We start from the raw sequence: 17,730 nt of genomic DNA, 5'->3' as shown, positions 1-17,730 counted from the left end.
GCAAATGGTCAGATGTTCTTCCATTTAACCACACATTGCTCTTTGGATCACTCTCTAATAATCCTGTATACTGTGATCATCAGGTTACACACAATCATGTGGAGTTCGCGGAGCTTTAGTCTACCAACATAACTTTTTGTAGCATTCAAATTTCTGTATCATATACCTCTGTTTTAATGCATGTTCTCTTTTGTTGCCAGGCAAAGCAGAATAGTATGCCTAGCGTGAGTCATAAACACAGGTACAGGCTGCAGGTACAAGTGAAGTGGCATTAAGTGAAGCAAGAGTACATCAGAATTTAATGTTCATCATCTTTTTCACATAAAAATGGCCAATTTGCATCTTTTTTTTTGCTGTTTTCCTCTCTGGCCTTGTGCAATTCTTTTCTCTCCTTCCCTGATGACCAATTACCTTGTCAATGTGCATCCTGAGCTTTCTTTAGAGACTTGTTTATTCGTTCTTGCTCCCCTAGAGATCTGCAACAGTATTTAGGGTATCTCCAATATATGTTGCATAATATATCATATTAAAATATATCAGAAATTGAAATGTATGTAAATAAATGGATCTGAAGGTCCCTCCTGTGCAATAAATGGCTGTCTGACAGTTCTGGTATGTAGGCTACTGGATTCACTACCCTAATGAGATGTCATGGTTTGAAAGTTCCAGACCATTCTTTGATAGACACAAATAGAGGCTCCTTTATATTGTTTCCTTGTATGTTGACAATCCTAATTTACGTCAGGCTGTGTGGGTTGCAGAATTGTCCACTGGGTGAGAGCATTGCAATGAATGAAATGTTTTTTTTACTTCAGTTTGTCTTGGTTTATTAAAGCACAAATTTATTTTTTGTCAATTTTGCTTGGCTGCATAAAAAGACCCTACTGGAGATTCTGGCAATGCACTGCCTCTGTGTCTCATTGAAACGTGGGTGTATATGAGATTAATTGCTGGACATGAAGTTTAATATTGCTATTGGGGTAGGCAAAACAGACGTGTCTCAAAAACTCTAAAATATTTAGTTTTACATTTGGCCCATATTGGTGTCATAAATCAGGTTGGTGACTAATAGATTGCTTCATTGTTTAGAAGGAAATAAACCCACAGTGAAGCATGAAGTTTTGTGGTTGTTGAGTTTTTGTTTTATCGGGCTGTTATTGGCTTCTGTGGCTGTTTGTTGTGGTGACTCCTAAAGGCTTTTGAAGAAATTGCTTCCAGGAAAGTGATAAGCCAACTTCACTGCAAGACTCCTTGGTTTTCTCCTCTCCTTGAAGTGTCAGACCCCCTGAAGGGGGATTCTTTCAGCTCCATGTGTTTCACATCCATGTGTTCAGAAGGGGTAAGGAATAGATCACAGGACATCAGATACAAGGATATTACATATACCCCCTCACATTCAATGCACCGTCAGTGGCAGATATTTATGCTGCTGTTGTTCACCTTTTCTGTCCGTTTTCTTTGTCCTGAAACGAGTCTAAAAAAATACACATTATATTTCATATTAAAATAAAATAAAATGGTTTAGTTAAACTTTGATACAAAATATTATTTATGATAATTATTATTAACATTTTATATAATCTTAAAATAATAAAAATGTAACATGTATTTAATAAATGCATTATATTATTTAAAAAATTATTATTATTTTAAAAATCAAATTTTCTCTAGCTGCGTTTCTATTACTCGTCAAATTGCGCAAATTGCAAATACGCCCAATGGAAACGTCAATTTTGCAAAAAAAAGTCCCATATATCGCAAAAAAGTTTACGCTCGCATTAGGTGGTTTTTCAGAGAATTTAAAAGAATAGTTTGCAAAAGTGCAATGTAAAGCTTTTACGCATATACAGGTCACCTGGCCTATGTAAAAGTTGATAATTCTTTAAAGAAGTCACACAAATTGTCAAGCTTGTCTTGGAAGGAGTTCGGAGAAAAAAAACACCTTGTATGTGGCCGATCACAAGTATAAGGTGCTGTCCTTTAGTGCTGATATTAATTTTTGACAAATTAAATTTCTTTCCAAAATCAAGCTGATTTTCCGGTTTATGACGTTTTTTTTTTCTTGCATAATCAGGTGTTCAAAGCATTTCCTACTGGTTGAGAGAGGAATTACTGCAATAAATTGGCTTAGGATGGTATATTAATAAATGAATTGGCTATTTTACTGTCATTTGTGAATATTGTAGAATAGAATAGCATCCAGTATAACCTAAAATTGTTATTTCTTAACATTTTAATAACATTGTTATAATTGAATATAATTGAGAATTGAACGTTCTAATGACGTTTGAATGATGGTCTTATAGCCAAGCATGAACGTTAAAACAACGTTTATATAACAGGAGAACTGAACATTCTTATAACGTTTTGAATAACGTTCTTATAACCAAGAAAACGCTAATACAACGTCTAAAAAAATGGATGCTAAGTAATGTTTTAATAACTTAATGGGAACATTATGAAAACGTTCTTATAACCTAATATTGTTATCTGGGGAAGAGGAGAGATTCGCGATTGCATTAAACATATTTTATGTGCAGGACTCTGAGTGAGCCCAGAGAAAATAGACCTATTCTGACAAGAGCAGCGTTTATCTGAGAGCGCGCACGTGCATTATATTAATTTACTTTCGCGCTACAATAGTGCGCTCTCGACATTTGACAAGAAAATAACGCCATAGTGCTGCAGCATCCATCTTTCCTGTAATGTAACACCAGAGCACTGCTCTATACCCTCGGCTTCACAGTCGCTGCTTAGAAGTGCAACATTGTAAGGGGTCTGTCTGAAACAGTTTCGCGCGGCACAGCGAATTAAATACATTGGTATGGCGGTATATTAAAAATGAATATCATAACAAAAATATACACCGGTTTTCTGTATGAACCGGTATACCGCCCAGCACTACTGTCCTTGCTATTAATGTTTGGATAACACGCCTACATGTACATCTCCTTCGATTTAAAAATGATGGCTAGTGCAGTGGCTGCGATATACATAAACCTACTAACATCCGTTGCCTTGTCACGAGAGGAAAAAATGCCATTTTATTGGCATAAGATCGGTTATTGGAAACGCCTCCATTTTGCAATAGTTTTTTATTTTAATCTTACAAACTATACTAATCCTCATATACTACAATTTTTAAGACAAATATGTGCATTTTATTAGATATTTACAAATTGTAAACAAATGGCCAAAAACCTAACATTAGCAAAGAGAGATGTAAGCCCTATAGTTCTGCAATCTGTGTTCATGCGTTCTTGGTCAATGAGGGGGACAGAATGAAGGCCATTTGCTGCATGTGTTCTGTATGATGATTACAGTGGAGGCCATTAGTCTATTTTAGGAGTTTTTGCCCCATGGGTTATATACACACCTCCCCGGGTAAAACGTGACCTGTTTCTCATCTGGTAAGAGCTCTGTCCTCGGCCCCATCTTCATGCTCCAAACTGACCATGTGCCAAACCTTGAAATTCCAAAACACATATTCTTGATTGATGAGAAGCAACAAAGATTAGACAATTTTGTTCATTTTGAGTGGACAAATGCCTGATCCAAGAAATTAATGCAGGAGAGCCAATGTAGAAACACATTAAAAGCTTGGAGGAAAAGAGCATTGGCTACATTGTTGTATTTTCAAGTTTCAAGTTTGTATTGATTTATATAGCACACTTAAAACAGCAAACAGGGCTGACCAAAGTGTTGAACAATAGACAAGATAAATAACAAGGACAAACCCCACATTCATGATAATATATCACAATGAATTAAAAGCTTAAGAAAAAAAAGTGTTTTAATTTTGCTTCCAAGCATCATGTAAATGCATTAATAATTCTGCGGTGGAATGCTGTTTTGACCATCGAATCAGAGTTTTTGTCTTGAAGATTTATTCTGATGTATTTTACATGCCTAGTTCTGTCATGAAACTCTAGAGGCGCAGGCTGATGGGTCCCTAACGCAAGCTGATGATTTATACAGCATTAACTACTTGGGACAAGGTGATTGGTTCAAGTTGCGCCTGCAGCCAATGAGCTTGCTGCTCAACATTTAAATGGCTGGTTATTCACTATAGCAGTTTGCAAAGTGCTTTCAGACCTTTATAGATCTGCTATGGGTTATTGATATATGCTATTTGTTCTCACAGCAGCATATCAGCGTTTGTATTGGCAGTAGCAAGTTCCCGTAATTGCTCTGCACCAGCATCAATAATCAGCAGCAGCAGGAATAATTCACAACAGCAATAATCATCATCAACAGTGTAGCAGGTCTATTCCACAAAGACCAAATACATTAACATTGTCATATCCATTACTGTTCTAAAAATCTTCAGAGAGTTGTCATGCTATAAATAAATAGATAACATACTACTGCGTTTTTAAAGTCCTCATAAAGGTAAGAAGGCCTTTATTACTTATAACAAATATAAATTAAATTGTTTATTGACTGACTGATTGATTGATTTGATTAAATTTATAACAATATATCTTAGATTTTATTTTGTTGATGTTTTTTAAAAAAAGTATTATTATTATTATATTATTATAAAGTAAAGTTTACAGTTTATTGTATATGAACATGGTGTCTAATGAGAAACTGTTTCAGGTTTCCTCCTGTGTCTCTGTCATCCTGATGAGGTCACAAGGTCACAGTGAACCCTGCTGCCGTCTGCTATGTAGCGTTTAGGCATTTCTGCAGGATGCAGGGCTGTTGTTCCTGTTCCGCTGACATATCTAGGTCATTCCATCAAGGAGACTAACCTTTTATTTTATTTTTGAGTGAGAGAACATTTTTCTAAATATTGAAATACCAGTGAATGCGATATATTGTATTCCACCCTAAACATCCATTACCTTATTGTTGGCTGTCGTGTAGCTTACTGTTGTTGTTTTTTTCAAGTACCTTGTAAGAAGTCATTGAGTGTTCCACCATGTGAATTAACATAAACACTGCCTTGGTCTTGACTGTCATCATAATTTGTCACTGATTGCATTAAGGCTCATGTCTTGCTGTGAAAAAATACTCCTGTCTATGAATATTTTGATTACAAATACTTTTTGTATTGAGCACTGCATGGAGATCGACATTCAGAAGCATAATAATTTTGGTCTAGATAACTCAACCCCTTGTTAAATGCGACATAAAAGCATAACCAATATCAGATCTATTTGAACTTTTACAGTATAATTATTTTATTCCTCAACATTTCACTATTCACTTAGTTGCTCTAACACTTCTTTCCTTCACAAAAAGGAATTATCTTGGACACAATTATTTACAGAGCAGCTCTTAAAGCAACATTTCACCCAAAAATTAAAATATTGTCATCGTTTACTTACCCTTTTATTCGATTTTAGCAATTTTCGCAACATGATGGTTAATGCTTCACTGCTCCAAAATGAACAAAAAAGCACAATCAAAAAGAATCATAAAATTGGTCAATATGACTTTCATGTCTTCTGAGCTTCTCAGTATGAAAGAAAAGGCCGCTTGAACAATTTGCCTATACAATCTTCTTTTTGTGTGGAAATATTGGAAAATATTGGCACCATATTTTGTAAGTCGTCCTTTTTTAAGACAGCAAATGTTTTTTCAGTTACACTTGCATGTCCCTTGGCAGATGTGCCGTTTTGCATTTTTAATGGGTGTGTAAAAGAGCTGTCAATATCTCGAATTTTGCATTTACCCTTGGAGCCTGTCGCAAGTGTCTGACAGTATTACATGAAACAACTGTCAGAGTGAACGAGGCTAGGCACTGCGAGGCTCAGAACGCTGAATAACAGAAGCAGATCTGACATGCAGCCAAAATATTAGCCGTGCCAAAGCTGCGAGATGCATCATTAAGGAGACAATAAGCCCTGCCGAGGCCGGCGATAGAAAAACAACCTGTATGACCAAGACATCAGCAGTTGGATCCCAAAGGTTGCTCTCTGGTGTGGACAAGCTCCCTAAACATTTCCAAGGTGACAGCAGAAATGAGTCAAGCATTTTCACTTTTAAACGGATTGTATAAACTAAGGAAGTTTGCTTTTAGGGTCTGATATTAGATGAGGGGTTTTGGTGGACAGAGGAGATGATGCTCTGGGGAAAGGTGAAGGGAGAAAAGTAATTGTGCAAAGCAAACTCTATTATCTGAGATATAAGGTAATGCGATGCCTTGTTTTGGTCTTCCACACCGTCCACAGAACTATCAAACATGTTTGATAGTCATGTTTGAGAGATAACAGCGGAAACAGGATGGATTTTGACGTGTCTAAAGGTCTTTTTTTATGCATTTCACGAAAATTCGAAACTTATCTTGTGCAGTGATTCATCCTGCAACCCAATAGTGGTCATGAATAAACCCTTCTTATACGTTTCAGGTGATATAGGTAAAAATAGCTGCTTAAAATTCATAGTGCTATTTTAAATTATAATTTTGAAGTGAAAATAGCTGCCTAAAATGCACAGTATGTGAATTAAATTATAAATTTGAATGTGGAATATAAATAAATGACAGTTTGGACCATGCAAACACCGTCAGATATGCTGTAGCTGTAGAGGAATTTGTTTCTGATACTATTATGCCCTCTTGTGTTCAATGAGAGCATGAGTAGTTCTTTATCGGAGTATTGTTCAATATTTTGTTGGTTTTATCATACTGTTGTGGAAATTTAGCTGTGTTATGGTTAAATTATTGTTGAAGTTGAAGTGCAATAATATAAAATTAAAAATAAGTTAGCAAGAATTACATTTATAAATCAGATCTGAATTTCATGTGCTGGAAGGGTGACGGATGGTGAGGTGAGGATGAAGAGCGGATTGATCCAGGTTGGGAGATATGCACAGCTTTCCAAATGAAACCCTCCAAACCGACAGTGTCGTCATAAATTACCATCAGGTGGCGCACTTCCGGGTTGAGATCCTGGCGAAAGGGCAGTCTCATTCCAGCCGCAAGATGCCGCTAAAGTTCGGAACTGAATAGAATATACACTGAGGGAAGAATTACCTTGACGGAGTTTGAACAGTTGATCATACGCACCCATTCGGTGGAGAAAAGCTATGGCTGCATCTCAAAATGCATTGAGCTTTGTAGTAGAAACCCGCTGCAATCCTCTGCGTCAACAGTGTATGTTGCTGGCCGGGTTTGAAGTATCTTTATTCATAAACACAACGTAGAGTGCCCATCACCTCTGACGCTGAAGGGAAAATAAAGAACAGCAAACCTAACATATCATGGTTTGAATCCAGTTATCCAGTAGAGGGAGATGTTTCACTTTAGGTTTTCTGTCCATGGAACTCAAGCTTTCTAATGCTGTTCCTTAAGTGTGTGCAGTGTACACCACTGTGACCTGCAGCTCAGAAGGAATAGTTCACCCAAAAATGAAAATTTCTCGTTTTGGAAATATGAAACAGCCACGGTAAATTGACCACATCTGTTAGGCTTTTAATGGCGTTACACAATTTGAATTTTTGGAGGAAATGTTCCTTTAAGTTGACCTTTCCTGTCATTTTATTTTAGTCCATCCATATACACATGTGGAGTTACTTTGTTCTCTCTGTTTCTAAAATAGAAACAGTTTATTTTAGAATCTAAAGTGGCTCCATTTATCAATTAAAATACTTGGCAGCCAACGCACAACAGTGCAATCTAATTTTAGTTGATGTTTTTTTATACCTTGATTTTCAAAGTGCTCACAACAACACAAAGGTATGACAGCCTTGCTGCAATAATGATAAAATCACAATGTGTGTGAAAAGATATGTCACTTCTTCACATTTGATTGAAAGTGTTTGAGGACATCCTTTATACACCTGATCTCTCAGCATGTCAGGGTCTTTTTATACTGTTGTGCTTGAAGGGTGCCACAGCTATGATTCACACAAGGTGCTCTGGAACCGAGTTCTCCCTTATCAGCTGGAAGGCAGTTAGTAAGTCAGTGCGAATGAACTGCTAAATGGCCATAGAGGTCGTGGAGCCTCATCAACACAAAGAAACACTTTGCATTTATGATGTTCAATATATACTTCACTGTCTATGCAGTTTGAGCCAGGAATATATTTCGGAGTATTCAACTTGACATGGTTGGGGCTAGAGGAATAAACATTACGATTACATCTTTAGGTTACATTTCACTCCAAAAATAAGAAATTAAATGTTTTTGTAACTATTAAGCACATTTTCCGCCCAAATTCTTATAACACAATGCATCCGGAATTATTACTTATTTTTGTAATTTTGAAATTATTCCCTATAGTGATTTCATTTGATTCAAGTCTGAGAAAAGATTAATAAAATATAGTGATTAGGAGCCAGTTTGGTTTGAGGATTTTCAGTTTATTTTTGATTCTTCATTTGATTGTTATTGATGTAATACTGTATATTATTTAATATATATATATATATATATATATATATATTATCACATAATAGGCAGGTTAAAACTTAAAAAATAGCTATAATTATATATCAAATATTATGAATAAAAATATAAATAATTATCATTTAAAAATAAATAATAAATATAATGTATATAATAATAATAATAATACTATTATGATATTGGTGTGATTATGTATTGGTATTATATTCAAATGAATAATACTTTTTTATAAATTATTAATAAAAATATAAATTAACATCAATATATTAATAACAATAATACATAATAATTATAATACAAATTGTAAAAAAGTAATAAAGTGCTTTACAGTGATAATTGGAAAGTAAAGTAAATTTTAACAGAAAACTCAGAAAACCAAATTTTGAACAGAAAAGTTCTCTCTATGCAAACTTTAAAAACGCAAACCTCTGAGAACGCTGATGGCAAGGTATGCGCGTTTGAATATACGTACAGTATGTGCGTAGTCATGTAGTTATTCCCTAAAAAACCAACCCTCAACAAACTACTTGTCTGGCCTTTAATTTATAATAGATACAGAATTTTATCGTTTCGGCCATGTGAACCGGAATTATCCCGACAAGGATTATCTGTACAGAGGTAAAGGGAAGATGGCCTTCACAGGGGAGGGACTAGTTGCCAATTCAGGACTGTGTTGCTGTCGAGTCCAGGCACAGATCTTTCGTTAGACTGCAGTAAACCTCGGGATAAACAGAGAGACTAATAGTGTAGATGCCAATCTACTTAAGCCTAGTTCACACTACATGATTTCAAAACATCGGGCTGAACTGTGCAGTTCACACTACATGACTTGCTCCCTGTGAAATCAGGAGTGTTCAAGTTGTTGAGCCGTTCACACCAAACGACACATCATGATTGATCCGCAACTGGAGCTGACGCACTACAGGATTGGACAACAACTCTGTCACCCAACGATTCAATCTCATCTACAAGCGTTCGCAGGGATACGGCCCTCAACAGTAAAGTCTAGAATTAATAAAGAAAATGCATTATTCATTAATTCTCAGTTATGCACCCCCACTAATTCTTTTGTTTTAATTCAAACTAAATATGACAATTAAATCCTTGAACTGAATATCTTCTTACTTCACAATATAATATATCACAACAAACAGAATTACAGTAAGATTTAATGTACATTTCCAATAACATTTTGCTCACTGTTTGAGGGCGTTTGCGATTTCTGTCCACCTTTTCTCTTTCTGGATGCGGTTGTGGTACATCTCATGTCCCACATCATAAAGGCATTCATGCTCCTGCCACAGTTCGATTAAATTTTGATCTAAATCTTGAGTCCATTGCTTTCTTGACATGTTGCTGATCTTTCTGCAAACTCCTATTGGACGTCTTTGTTCGAAAATCGCGCATTTCGCGTATTTACCCGGTGACCTCAACCCATACCTTGCTCTGATTGGCTCTAGCTCATGACATCACTGAGATTGAGTCGCGCGACAGCTCTGGATATCTAGCATGCTAGATATTTTTCTGAGCTCGGCGACGTGTCTGCGAGCTGTCTTTGATACGTTGTTGGCTCTTTCATACTAACAGATTGGCGAGCGTTAATCGTCCGCTAATCGCCCGCGATTTGCACACGATAACACCCTGACTTGTCGGTGACTCAACGATTTGCAAATCGGGCTTAAATCGGGCTTAAAATCATGTAGTGTGAACTAGGCTTTATGTAACGAGTACATCAGGATTTATGGGAAGTGTTCCCAGTTCCAGCTGACCTAATCTATGCACCCTAACATTGACCTTGCATACACATAACACACTATAGACTTCTATAATTCAAAGAGTGTTTTTAGTCTAGCTTTGAACTGACAGTGTATCTTCACATGAAGGAGAATTTTTTAATTGTTGGGAGAAATCATTGTAAAATTGGGTTTCTCGTATACCAATAGTGTATTTATATTGGGTTGCCGATATACAGTAGGAATCTAAACTAGCCACGAGACACATCAGAAGTCTTTGAAGTCAAGAGTGGTCACTGAAAATACCTATTATCGGCACACTTATTTTGAACCGAGATGGGGTGTTGGAGCGGTTCTGGTGACTGTAAATCAGGGAATCTGGTATTTAATTGGTGATTAGAATTATTTATTTGTTTCTTTTGATTTGTTTTCTTAGTTTAATTTGTAAATTAAAGTGTGTTTAAAAGTTGTTCTTTCTTTATCCCTTTTTTTCTTTCTTTCTTTGAAGTATTTCATGTTTCTCGAGCGGTTCTGTGTGGTTCACCTAGAGAGTGTTTGTATGAGGCGTTCATGTATGCATATCACCAGCACTTGGTTTGGAGCTGCATTCTGAGGATTTGTCTCCTTTCATTCCTCCGTTAAATCTCTAGCTCTGAGTCAATTCTTACCACACACACACTTGTCTCTCTCCATCCATGTTGCCAAGGGTAACAGTGGAGAAACACACTCAGACGTCATGCAGGGAGAAGTGGGGAGGGGGAAGTGAACACACAATGCAGTGTTCTACCAGTTACTATGACACAACCCAAAGAACATGCACGCATTGAGGTTGACAGATGTGCATACTGAATGTGCATACTGATGGTGAGGTGTACCAAATCAGTTGTTAAAATCATGAAATGATAAATCTCGAGTCAAGTGTATAGTGACATTTTTTTTTAACCCAGGAAAAGCGAGCAGAGATCAAATATCTCGCTAGATGGTGTATTTGATTGTCTTTTTCTTATGTTTTACGCTCCTTTTATATGGACTATATACTTGATGAAAGATTGACAGCCCAGAAACAGAGCTGGTGAGAGTTGATGTCTGGTGTCCTAACTATCCTTGAATGAGCTGAAATCCAAAGGCTCAGAATAAAAAAAAAGAATAAAAAATTATCTCTCTCTCTCTCTCTCTCTCTCTCTCTATATATATATATATATATATATATATATACGGTATATATATACAGTATATATATACAGTATATCATACTGAGTGTTAGTGAACATTTTTTTGTGGTGATTTTGTGCCTCTTTGGGATGGCACCACAAGGTGTTGTTCACTTGCCGAATGCAAGCTTCTGGGGGGCACATAGGTCTGAAGTGTTGAGTTTTACAGTAGGTATAGGGGTGCAGAGCCAGTGGTTGTTCTGTAGGCAAACATCAGTGCCTTGAATTTGATGCGAAGGGCAATTGGCAACCAGTGCAAGTTTATGAGGAGATGTGACGTGCGCTCTCTAGTATTTCATGATGTCAAGAGATTTATTTGGAGCGCAACTAATATTGCTAAATCTACTGATCTGAAGTCACATTAATAATTCTTGACAAGAAAAAGAATCGTTTAAATATTAACATTACATCCAATGTGGTATTTCAGACCACCACTTAAAGCCTTGAAGTTGTTGATATGTTTGGGAAGACTAAAATTTGGGCCTTCACATCGTTAATGTTAATTTCTTGCAAGAAAGAGCACAATTGAGCGGACACAACTTTTTCTATTATTTTGGACATGAATGGAAGATTTGAAATGGGTCTGTAATTTGTTAGGTTATTTGGATCTAATTGTGGTTTCTTAATAAGAGGTTTTTATTACCGCCAGCATATTCTTGGAACATGACCTGAAAATAAAGACAAGTTAATAATATTGAGAAGAGGCTCTTCCACTACAGGTAACACTTCTTTCAGTTGTTTAGTGGGTATTGGATCTAATAAACATGTTGTTGGTTTAGATGCAATGATACGTTTATTTAGCTCTTCCTGTCCTATAGTTGTAAAGCAGTGTAGTTGTTCTTGAGGGGTGATAATTGAGGCCGAAATCATAAGATACCATAAAAGATTGTACATTTACAATTGTGTTTTTGATGCTTTCTATTTTCTCAGTGAAGAAATTCATAAAATCATTACTACTATACTGTAATGGAATATTTTGCTCTGGTGATAACTGTGTTTATTTTTTAGTCTAGCCACTGTGTTAAATAAAAACCTTGGATTATTTTGGTTATTTTTTTATTAGTTTGCGGAGATGCTCAGCCCTGGCTGCTTTTAGAGCCTTTTTATAAAGTTATATACTATGCGATTCTAAAGACCTTTAAATTAGTTCATTTTCATTTACGCTCCAAGTTACGAGTTTCTCTCTTAATAGCATGCGTAGCACTGTTGTACCATGGTGCTGTAGTTTTCTCTCTGTCCTTTTTTAATCTAATTGGTGCAACAATTTCTAATGTACTAGAGAAAATGGTGCTCAAACTGCTAGTCATTTCCTCTAGGTCATGTCTGTTTGTTTGGGGTCACTGAGCAGCTGAGATAGATCAGGTAAGCTATTTGAGAATCTACTGTATCTATAGTGTTTGGAAGGATTGTGCTGCCTGGTTGATAACGTGAAGCAACAGGACAAATTTCAGCAGTATGTAGTATTTATTTATTTATTTATTTATTTTATTCAGTAATTGTTTTACAATTGTGCAAACAGGCACCTCTTAAACATCTGGATCATTTCCAACAATGTATATTTTGAACAAGTAGATATATTCTTGCATAAACAGAATAAAGAGGGAAAGAAGAGAGAGAGAAAGGAAAAAATAAAAAATAAACGGCAAACAGATACTAATCATCATGGTACATTAAAGATCTCATCATATTTCTTCAGAAAAGAAAAACATGTTTTATTATCGATTTCCATAAGAGATTTGGTTATTTACTTCACATAAAAACACAAAAAAATAGGAATTTTCATAAGAAATCTTTGCTTGTGAAAGTAAGATTTTGCCACAATTATCAAGAAGTTAACAGTAGATTAGCAGTATGTAGTATGCAAGTTACCATATAATGATCAGTGACGTCATCTCTTTGCGGTATAATATCTATATCGGTTTAATTGGTTCCATATGATATAATTAAATCTAGTGTATGATTTAGACGATGAGTGGGACCACTGACGTTTTGCTTGACCCCAAAGGAGTTTAATAAATCTGTAAACGCAGCCGCTAACACATCTTTTGTGTTATCTACGTGTATATTCAAATCTCCAACAATTATTGCTTTATCATTATTGACCAATGGATCTGAGAGATAGTCTGCAAACTCTTTTAGATTTAGTACAAGTACTTCTCTTAATTTGGACTTTTCTGTGCATGCTATTTGAGGTGGGCTCCATAGACCTCCATTATATGACTGATAGACAACAACGGTTTGCCCGAAAAATATCAGAATTGAAAATACTCTGGAAACAAAGACACCTACATCTTGGATGCCATTGAGGTAAGCTAAAACATATCAAAAAAGTATTTCAAAGTGAACTATCCCTTTAAACTGAGTAAAGGTGAATACATCTTTCTCTGATAACAGCTGGCAAGCTCACAGTGTGCACAGAGACAGATGTGAACTAATGAAACCATGTTGAACGCTTCTCTTCTCAAAAAGCCCAGAGGGTTATCTTAATGTCCCCTGCAGACTTGTTATCAGTTATTAGTGATGTGGTGCTTGTTTTTTTTAAACCAATGACAGTCTGTTGCACTCGGCAGGGGGTGATGTCCTGAAGTGATTAAAGATCTATAGGCTGCAAACTGAAAGCCTTTGAATCACCCATTGAATTACCATTGTGCCCTTAAGCAAAACACTTACTGTAACCTGATGCTTCTACAGTGAGGATTCTCCCCATTAGAAGTGCTTTAGGAAACAGCATCTGGTAAATGACTAGAACTAAATGGGTTAACGATGGTATCACCAGTTCAGGTGAGTTAAATGGACAGGCAGAGAAGTGCTGTTGACCTCATTGTCACAAACAGTGTTGCATTTGATGTCTATTTATTATGACAGTGATTATGTTTTGGGATTATTGAGAATTAGTTTCTGTGTTTGGGGAAAATGCAAGTAGGTATACAAAAAGAAGATTTGTATATAATTGTCATTTTTGGATATTACTAGCATTTGCACACTAACACAAAGCAACGGACGGTATAGATCTTATAGAGATGCTAATACTTGCTATATTCTCGCTTAGGAGACATGGAGATCCTAGATTGAATATGAATTTTGTCGCAGATGTTGGGATCTCTCCTAGGGAGAGATTTTCATTTCATTTATGCATTTTGCAGACACTTTTTAATTTTTTTTTTAAATTTCATTTTTTTTTAGCAGACACTTTAATTTGTATTGGAAGTTACAATATGTTTGTGACAGTTCATTCATTGAACCAACATATTCTCACTCCCAACTAGGGGTGTCACGATTCTCTAAATCCTCGATTCGATTCTCGATTTTTATCAATAGGCCAATCAGGGTGGCGTTTATACTTGATGCGCTCGCCGTTGTACTATTCTTTGAAATGACAGGCGACGACTCAAGTAACTGTCCTCTAATCATCAGGAATCAGCGAGAAGAAAGATAAACATGTGACAATGTTTATTTTTTAGAATACCACCACCAATACAAAAATAGTCAAGTAAAACCCAGTAAACTCTGAGATTATTACAAAACATTACATTACAAAAACAATTATATGGAAACGTGTGTGTATACAACTAAATGAATGCTCTTCTTAAATATTTTCTATTTTTACCAAACATATTTCATTAAGTTTTGTGTACATTTGTGGACCTTTGTTCATTAAAAAGCCTTTTGCTATTGTATGCTTAGCATGTATTCTTTCATTAAACCTCTTTCATTCAGCCAAACCTGCATGACTCCTGCAGAAAACAAAATCATATTTTAAAAAACGTTGGGAAACAATAAACATTGGAGTCCTTTGACTTCTGTTTGAAACATTGCCCAGAATATCTTCTTTTATGTTTCAGCAGAAGTAAAAGTAATACAGTTTTGGAACAAAGTAAAGACTGATTTAAAAAAGAAAACAAATTTGGGTGGGTTAACTGTCACTTTCAGCAAGTCTCAGTTCCATTTCATTGTTTTCTAGGAGAAATGATTGAAAGATTAAAGAGATTTTTTTCTTCCCTACAGCTAAGTGTTATTAAAATAATCATGCTGTGATGATCATAAGCAATATTTATAGCCGGCTCCTGTCAGGATTCATTAATCTTTGTCTATCCTTACCTCATGAGGCTTTTCTTCTTGTGAAATGTTTGGCAGCACGAAGTCTACATAATAAAATCATATTTAGAACAGCTGCTCAGTGATCAAAGGATGAGCAAACACACACACACACACTATTTCCACTCACACGCATTAATGCACACATCCTTGTCATAAATTTGTGGGAATTACACCGACAGATAGGGAGAGAGGAAAAAAAGAGAAAAGTTGCTTCTTGGCAGCAGTGGCCACTTGCTCCATGCCCCCCGCACACACACACACACACACACACACACACACACACGCACATAATTTGAATGGCTCTTTAGCGAAGTGGTGGCTTGCAGTCAGCAGTTAGTGAAGCGCTGCAGATCGACAGCTCGCTCCGTCTCTCCTCCCTCCCTCCCATCCCCTCTCTCTCTCTCCCTCTCTCTCTCGTTCCTCTTCTCTCTCACAAGCACACCATCACAGCTCGGCAGTTGTCCTGACAGGAGCACGCAATCTTCCGCTCTCCTGCTTTTTCGCAGATTAATTCCAGTCACTCGTTTGTACGGCAAGCAGCCCGTGCGGGGTCCGCAGAGACGCCCAGAGTTCGTTCGCTCACCCTTGCTCTCCCCTGCCCTGGGGAGTTTTCCGCCGGATTAGTGGACATTTTTTTGTTTTTGCCCCCAGCAGCGGGAGAAGGAAGGGCGAAGCGTGAGGATGGCCCAGCAAGCGGCCGTGGGCCACCAGGACACGCTGGCAGTGCCGCCCATGCCCAAGCACGTCGGGCTGAACGAGGACCTGGTGAAGATCCTGAGGGAGAACCTCCTGCAGCAGGAGCGACCCCGGGGGCACCGCCGCCCACCCTCCTCTATTTCGCCCCGGCTGTCGCCACGGAACTCCCCGCGCCTCCTCCGACGGATGCTTATCAACAACAACAGCCACAAACAGAGGCGGTTCACCGTGGCACACACTTGGTAGGACCTTGCCTGCTGTCAGTGTGGATTTTTTTTTTTTTTTTTTTGGGTGTCCTTGTATTTTTATTTGTGGCTTGGCTTTATTATAGGATGCTGTCAGCCGTTAGAGCTGCAAAAGGTGTGCTTGTACGTATGTTGTAGTCTCTTGTCAAACAGTTAACATGCGTGAGAAGTTTTGCTCTGTTTGTTGTGTCTTTCGGAATCATTTCCATATGCTTCGTACTTGTCACCTGCTGGTTTCTGCGTCACTTTGATTGTTGACTGGCGTTTTCAGCCCGCCGGCATGCTTTTTGGTGCGCAAACAAACAAATATGAATGTGCATGTTCTCTTTTGATATATCTGGTCTTTCCATAACACCTGGCAGATGCTCTCGGCCACTATTGAATAAATCATAACTGCATAAACGCGCTTTCAAGCTTTCCCCCTTAAAGCGAACACTGAGGGAAGAAGAATTACATATTGCAATTCATCCTCCAATATCTTCCAATTTCTTGCCAGTGGAAATGATGGAAATAATTGTTTTTTTGTTGTTATTGTTGTTGAATATGTCAGATTACTAGGCTCCAGGAAGGATTTTTGCATTGCTTTCTTCAATCTTAATTTCACACTTCCTTTCCTGCTGCCCCCTCGCTTTCCGGATTACTGTCACAAGCCACTTTTGAAATACATTTATCAGTTTCAGTAGCTGTCTTTAGCCTTTTACCCATTTCGGATCCAACACCAGAGAGATGTGCCAAGCGGAAACAGTTATCAGTGCCATTTTAATATATAAAGAATGCCATCAATGGCCTTGTCTCAAGTTGCAATGAAACCAAAGTAGTGACAGATACTTTCTTCCCCGTTGTGTAACGGATTATTGGAAAAGAAATCCGTTTTATCTTTTTTTTTTCTTCAATGTGGCCATTGCACTCAAAAATGGAGACAGATGAACGTTAGATTGCAGAAACGGAGTTTACGGAACGTTTACACCGGAAGATCCAGTTATCACATTTTGATTAAACATTCTAAATGCAAAGGTTTGTAAAGATGAATTGTTCACTTTTAAGATCTATAACATGCATTTATTTGAAATGTTGATCGCTACTTTAAAGTCAGCATGAAACGGAAGTAGCGATCAACATTTCATACCTATTGTGACTGAGTCAATCTGAGTGAAATGGCTTCTTATATTAAGAAAAATATAAGCCGGGACTTGATTTTGTCCAGTGGGAATTGATTGGATGATTGTGGTTTGCTATTGCTGTGATATCATGTTGAGTGACAGGTGTCCCGCCATTGCGCCAGTAAATCATCAGAGAAGAGTTTTTTTTTTTGCAAGGAGATTTTGATTAAAGGGATACTCCACTGTTTTTTTCATATTAAACTATGTTATTCCCTTAACTAAGACGA

General features: G+C 37.0%; 1 protein-coding gene across 4 annotated transcripts in view; it reads left to right on the top strand.

Annotated features, from left to right (window-relative positions):
* pde4d (phosphodiesterase 4D, cAMP-specific) overlaps positions 1 to 17,730 on the top strand; it is a 113,388-nt gene that overhangs the window by 22,259 nt on the left and 73,399 nt on the right. Inside the window, exon 1 of one of the 4 annotated variants that reach the window (XM_039675904.2) lies at positions 15,837 to 16,340. The exons of the other annotated variants lie outside the window; for them this stretch is intronic. Within the exon in view, the coding sequence (XP_039531838.2) occupies positions 16,084 to 16,340 (257 nt within the window). The 5' untranslated portion in view covers positions 15,837 to 16,083. Of the gene's footprint in view, positions 1 to 15,836; positions 16,341 to 17,730 lie in introns of those variants that run through there. 4 annotated transcript variants of the gene reach the window in all.

The sequence above is a fragment of the Pimephales promelas genome, chromosome 14 (assembly GCF_988280905.1).
Source record: "Pimephales promelas chromosome 14, fPimPro1.hap1.1, whole genome shotgun sequence".
Lineage (NCBI taxonomy): Eukaryota > Metazoa > Chordata > Actinopteri > Cypriniformes > Leuciscidae > Pimephales > Pimephales promelas.
The sequence above is the reverse complement of the archived record's forward strand: the minus strand, read 5'-3'. Positions and strand labels throughout refer to the sequence as shown.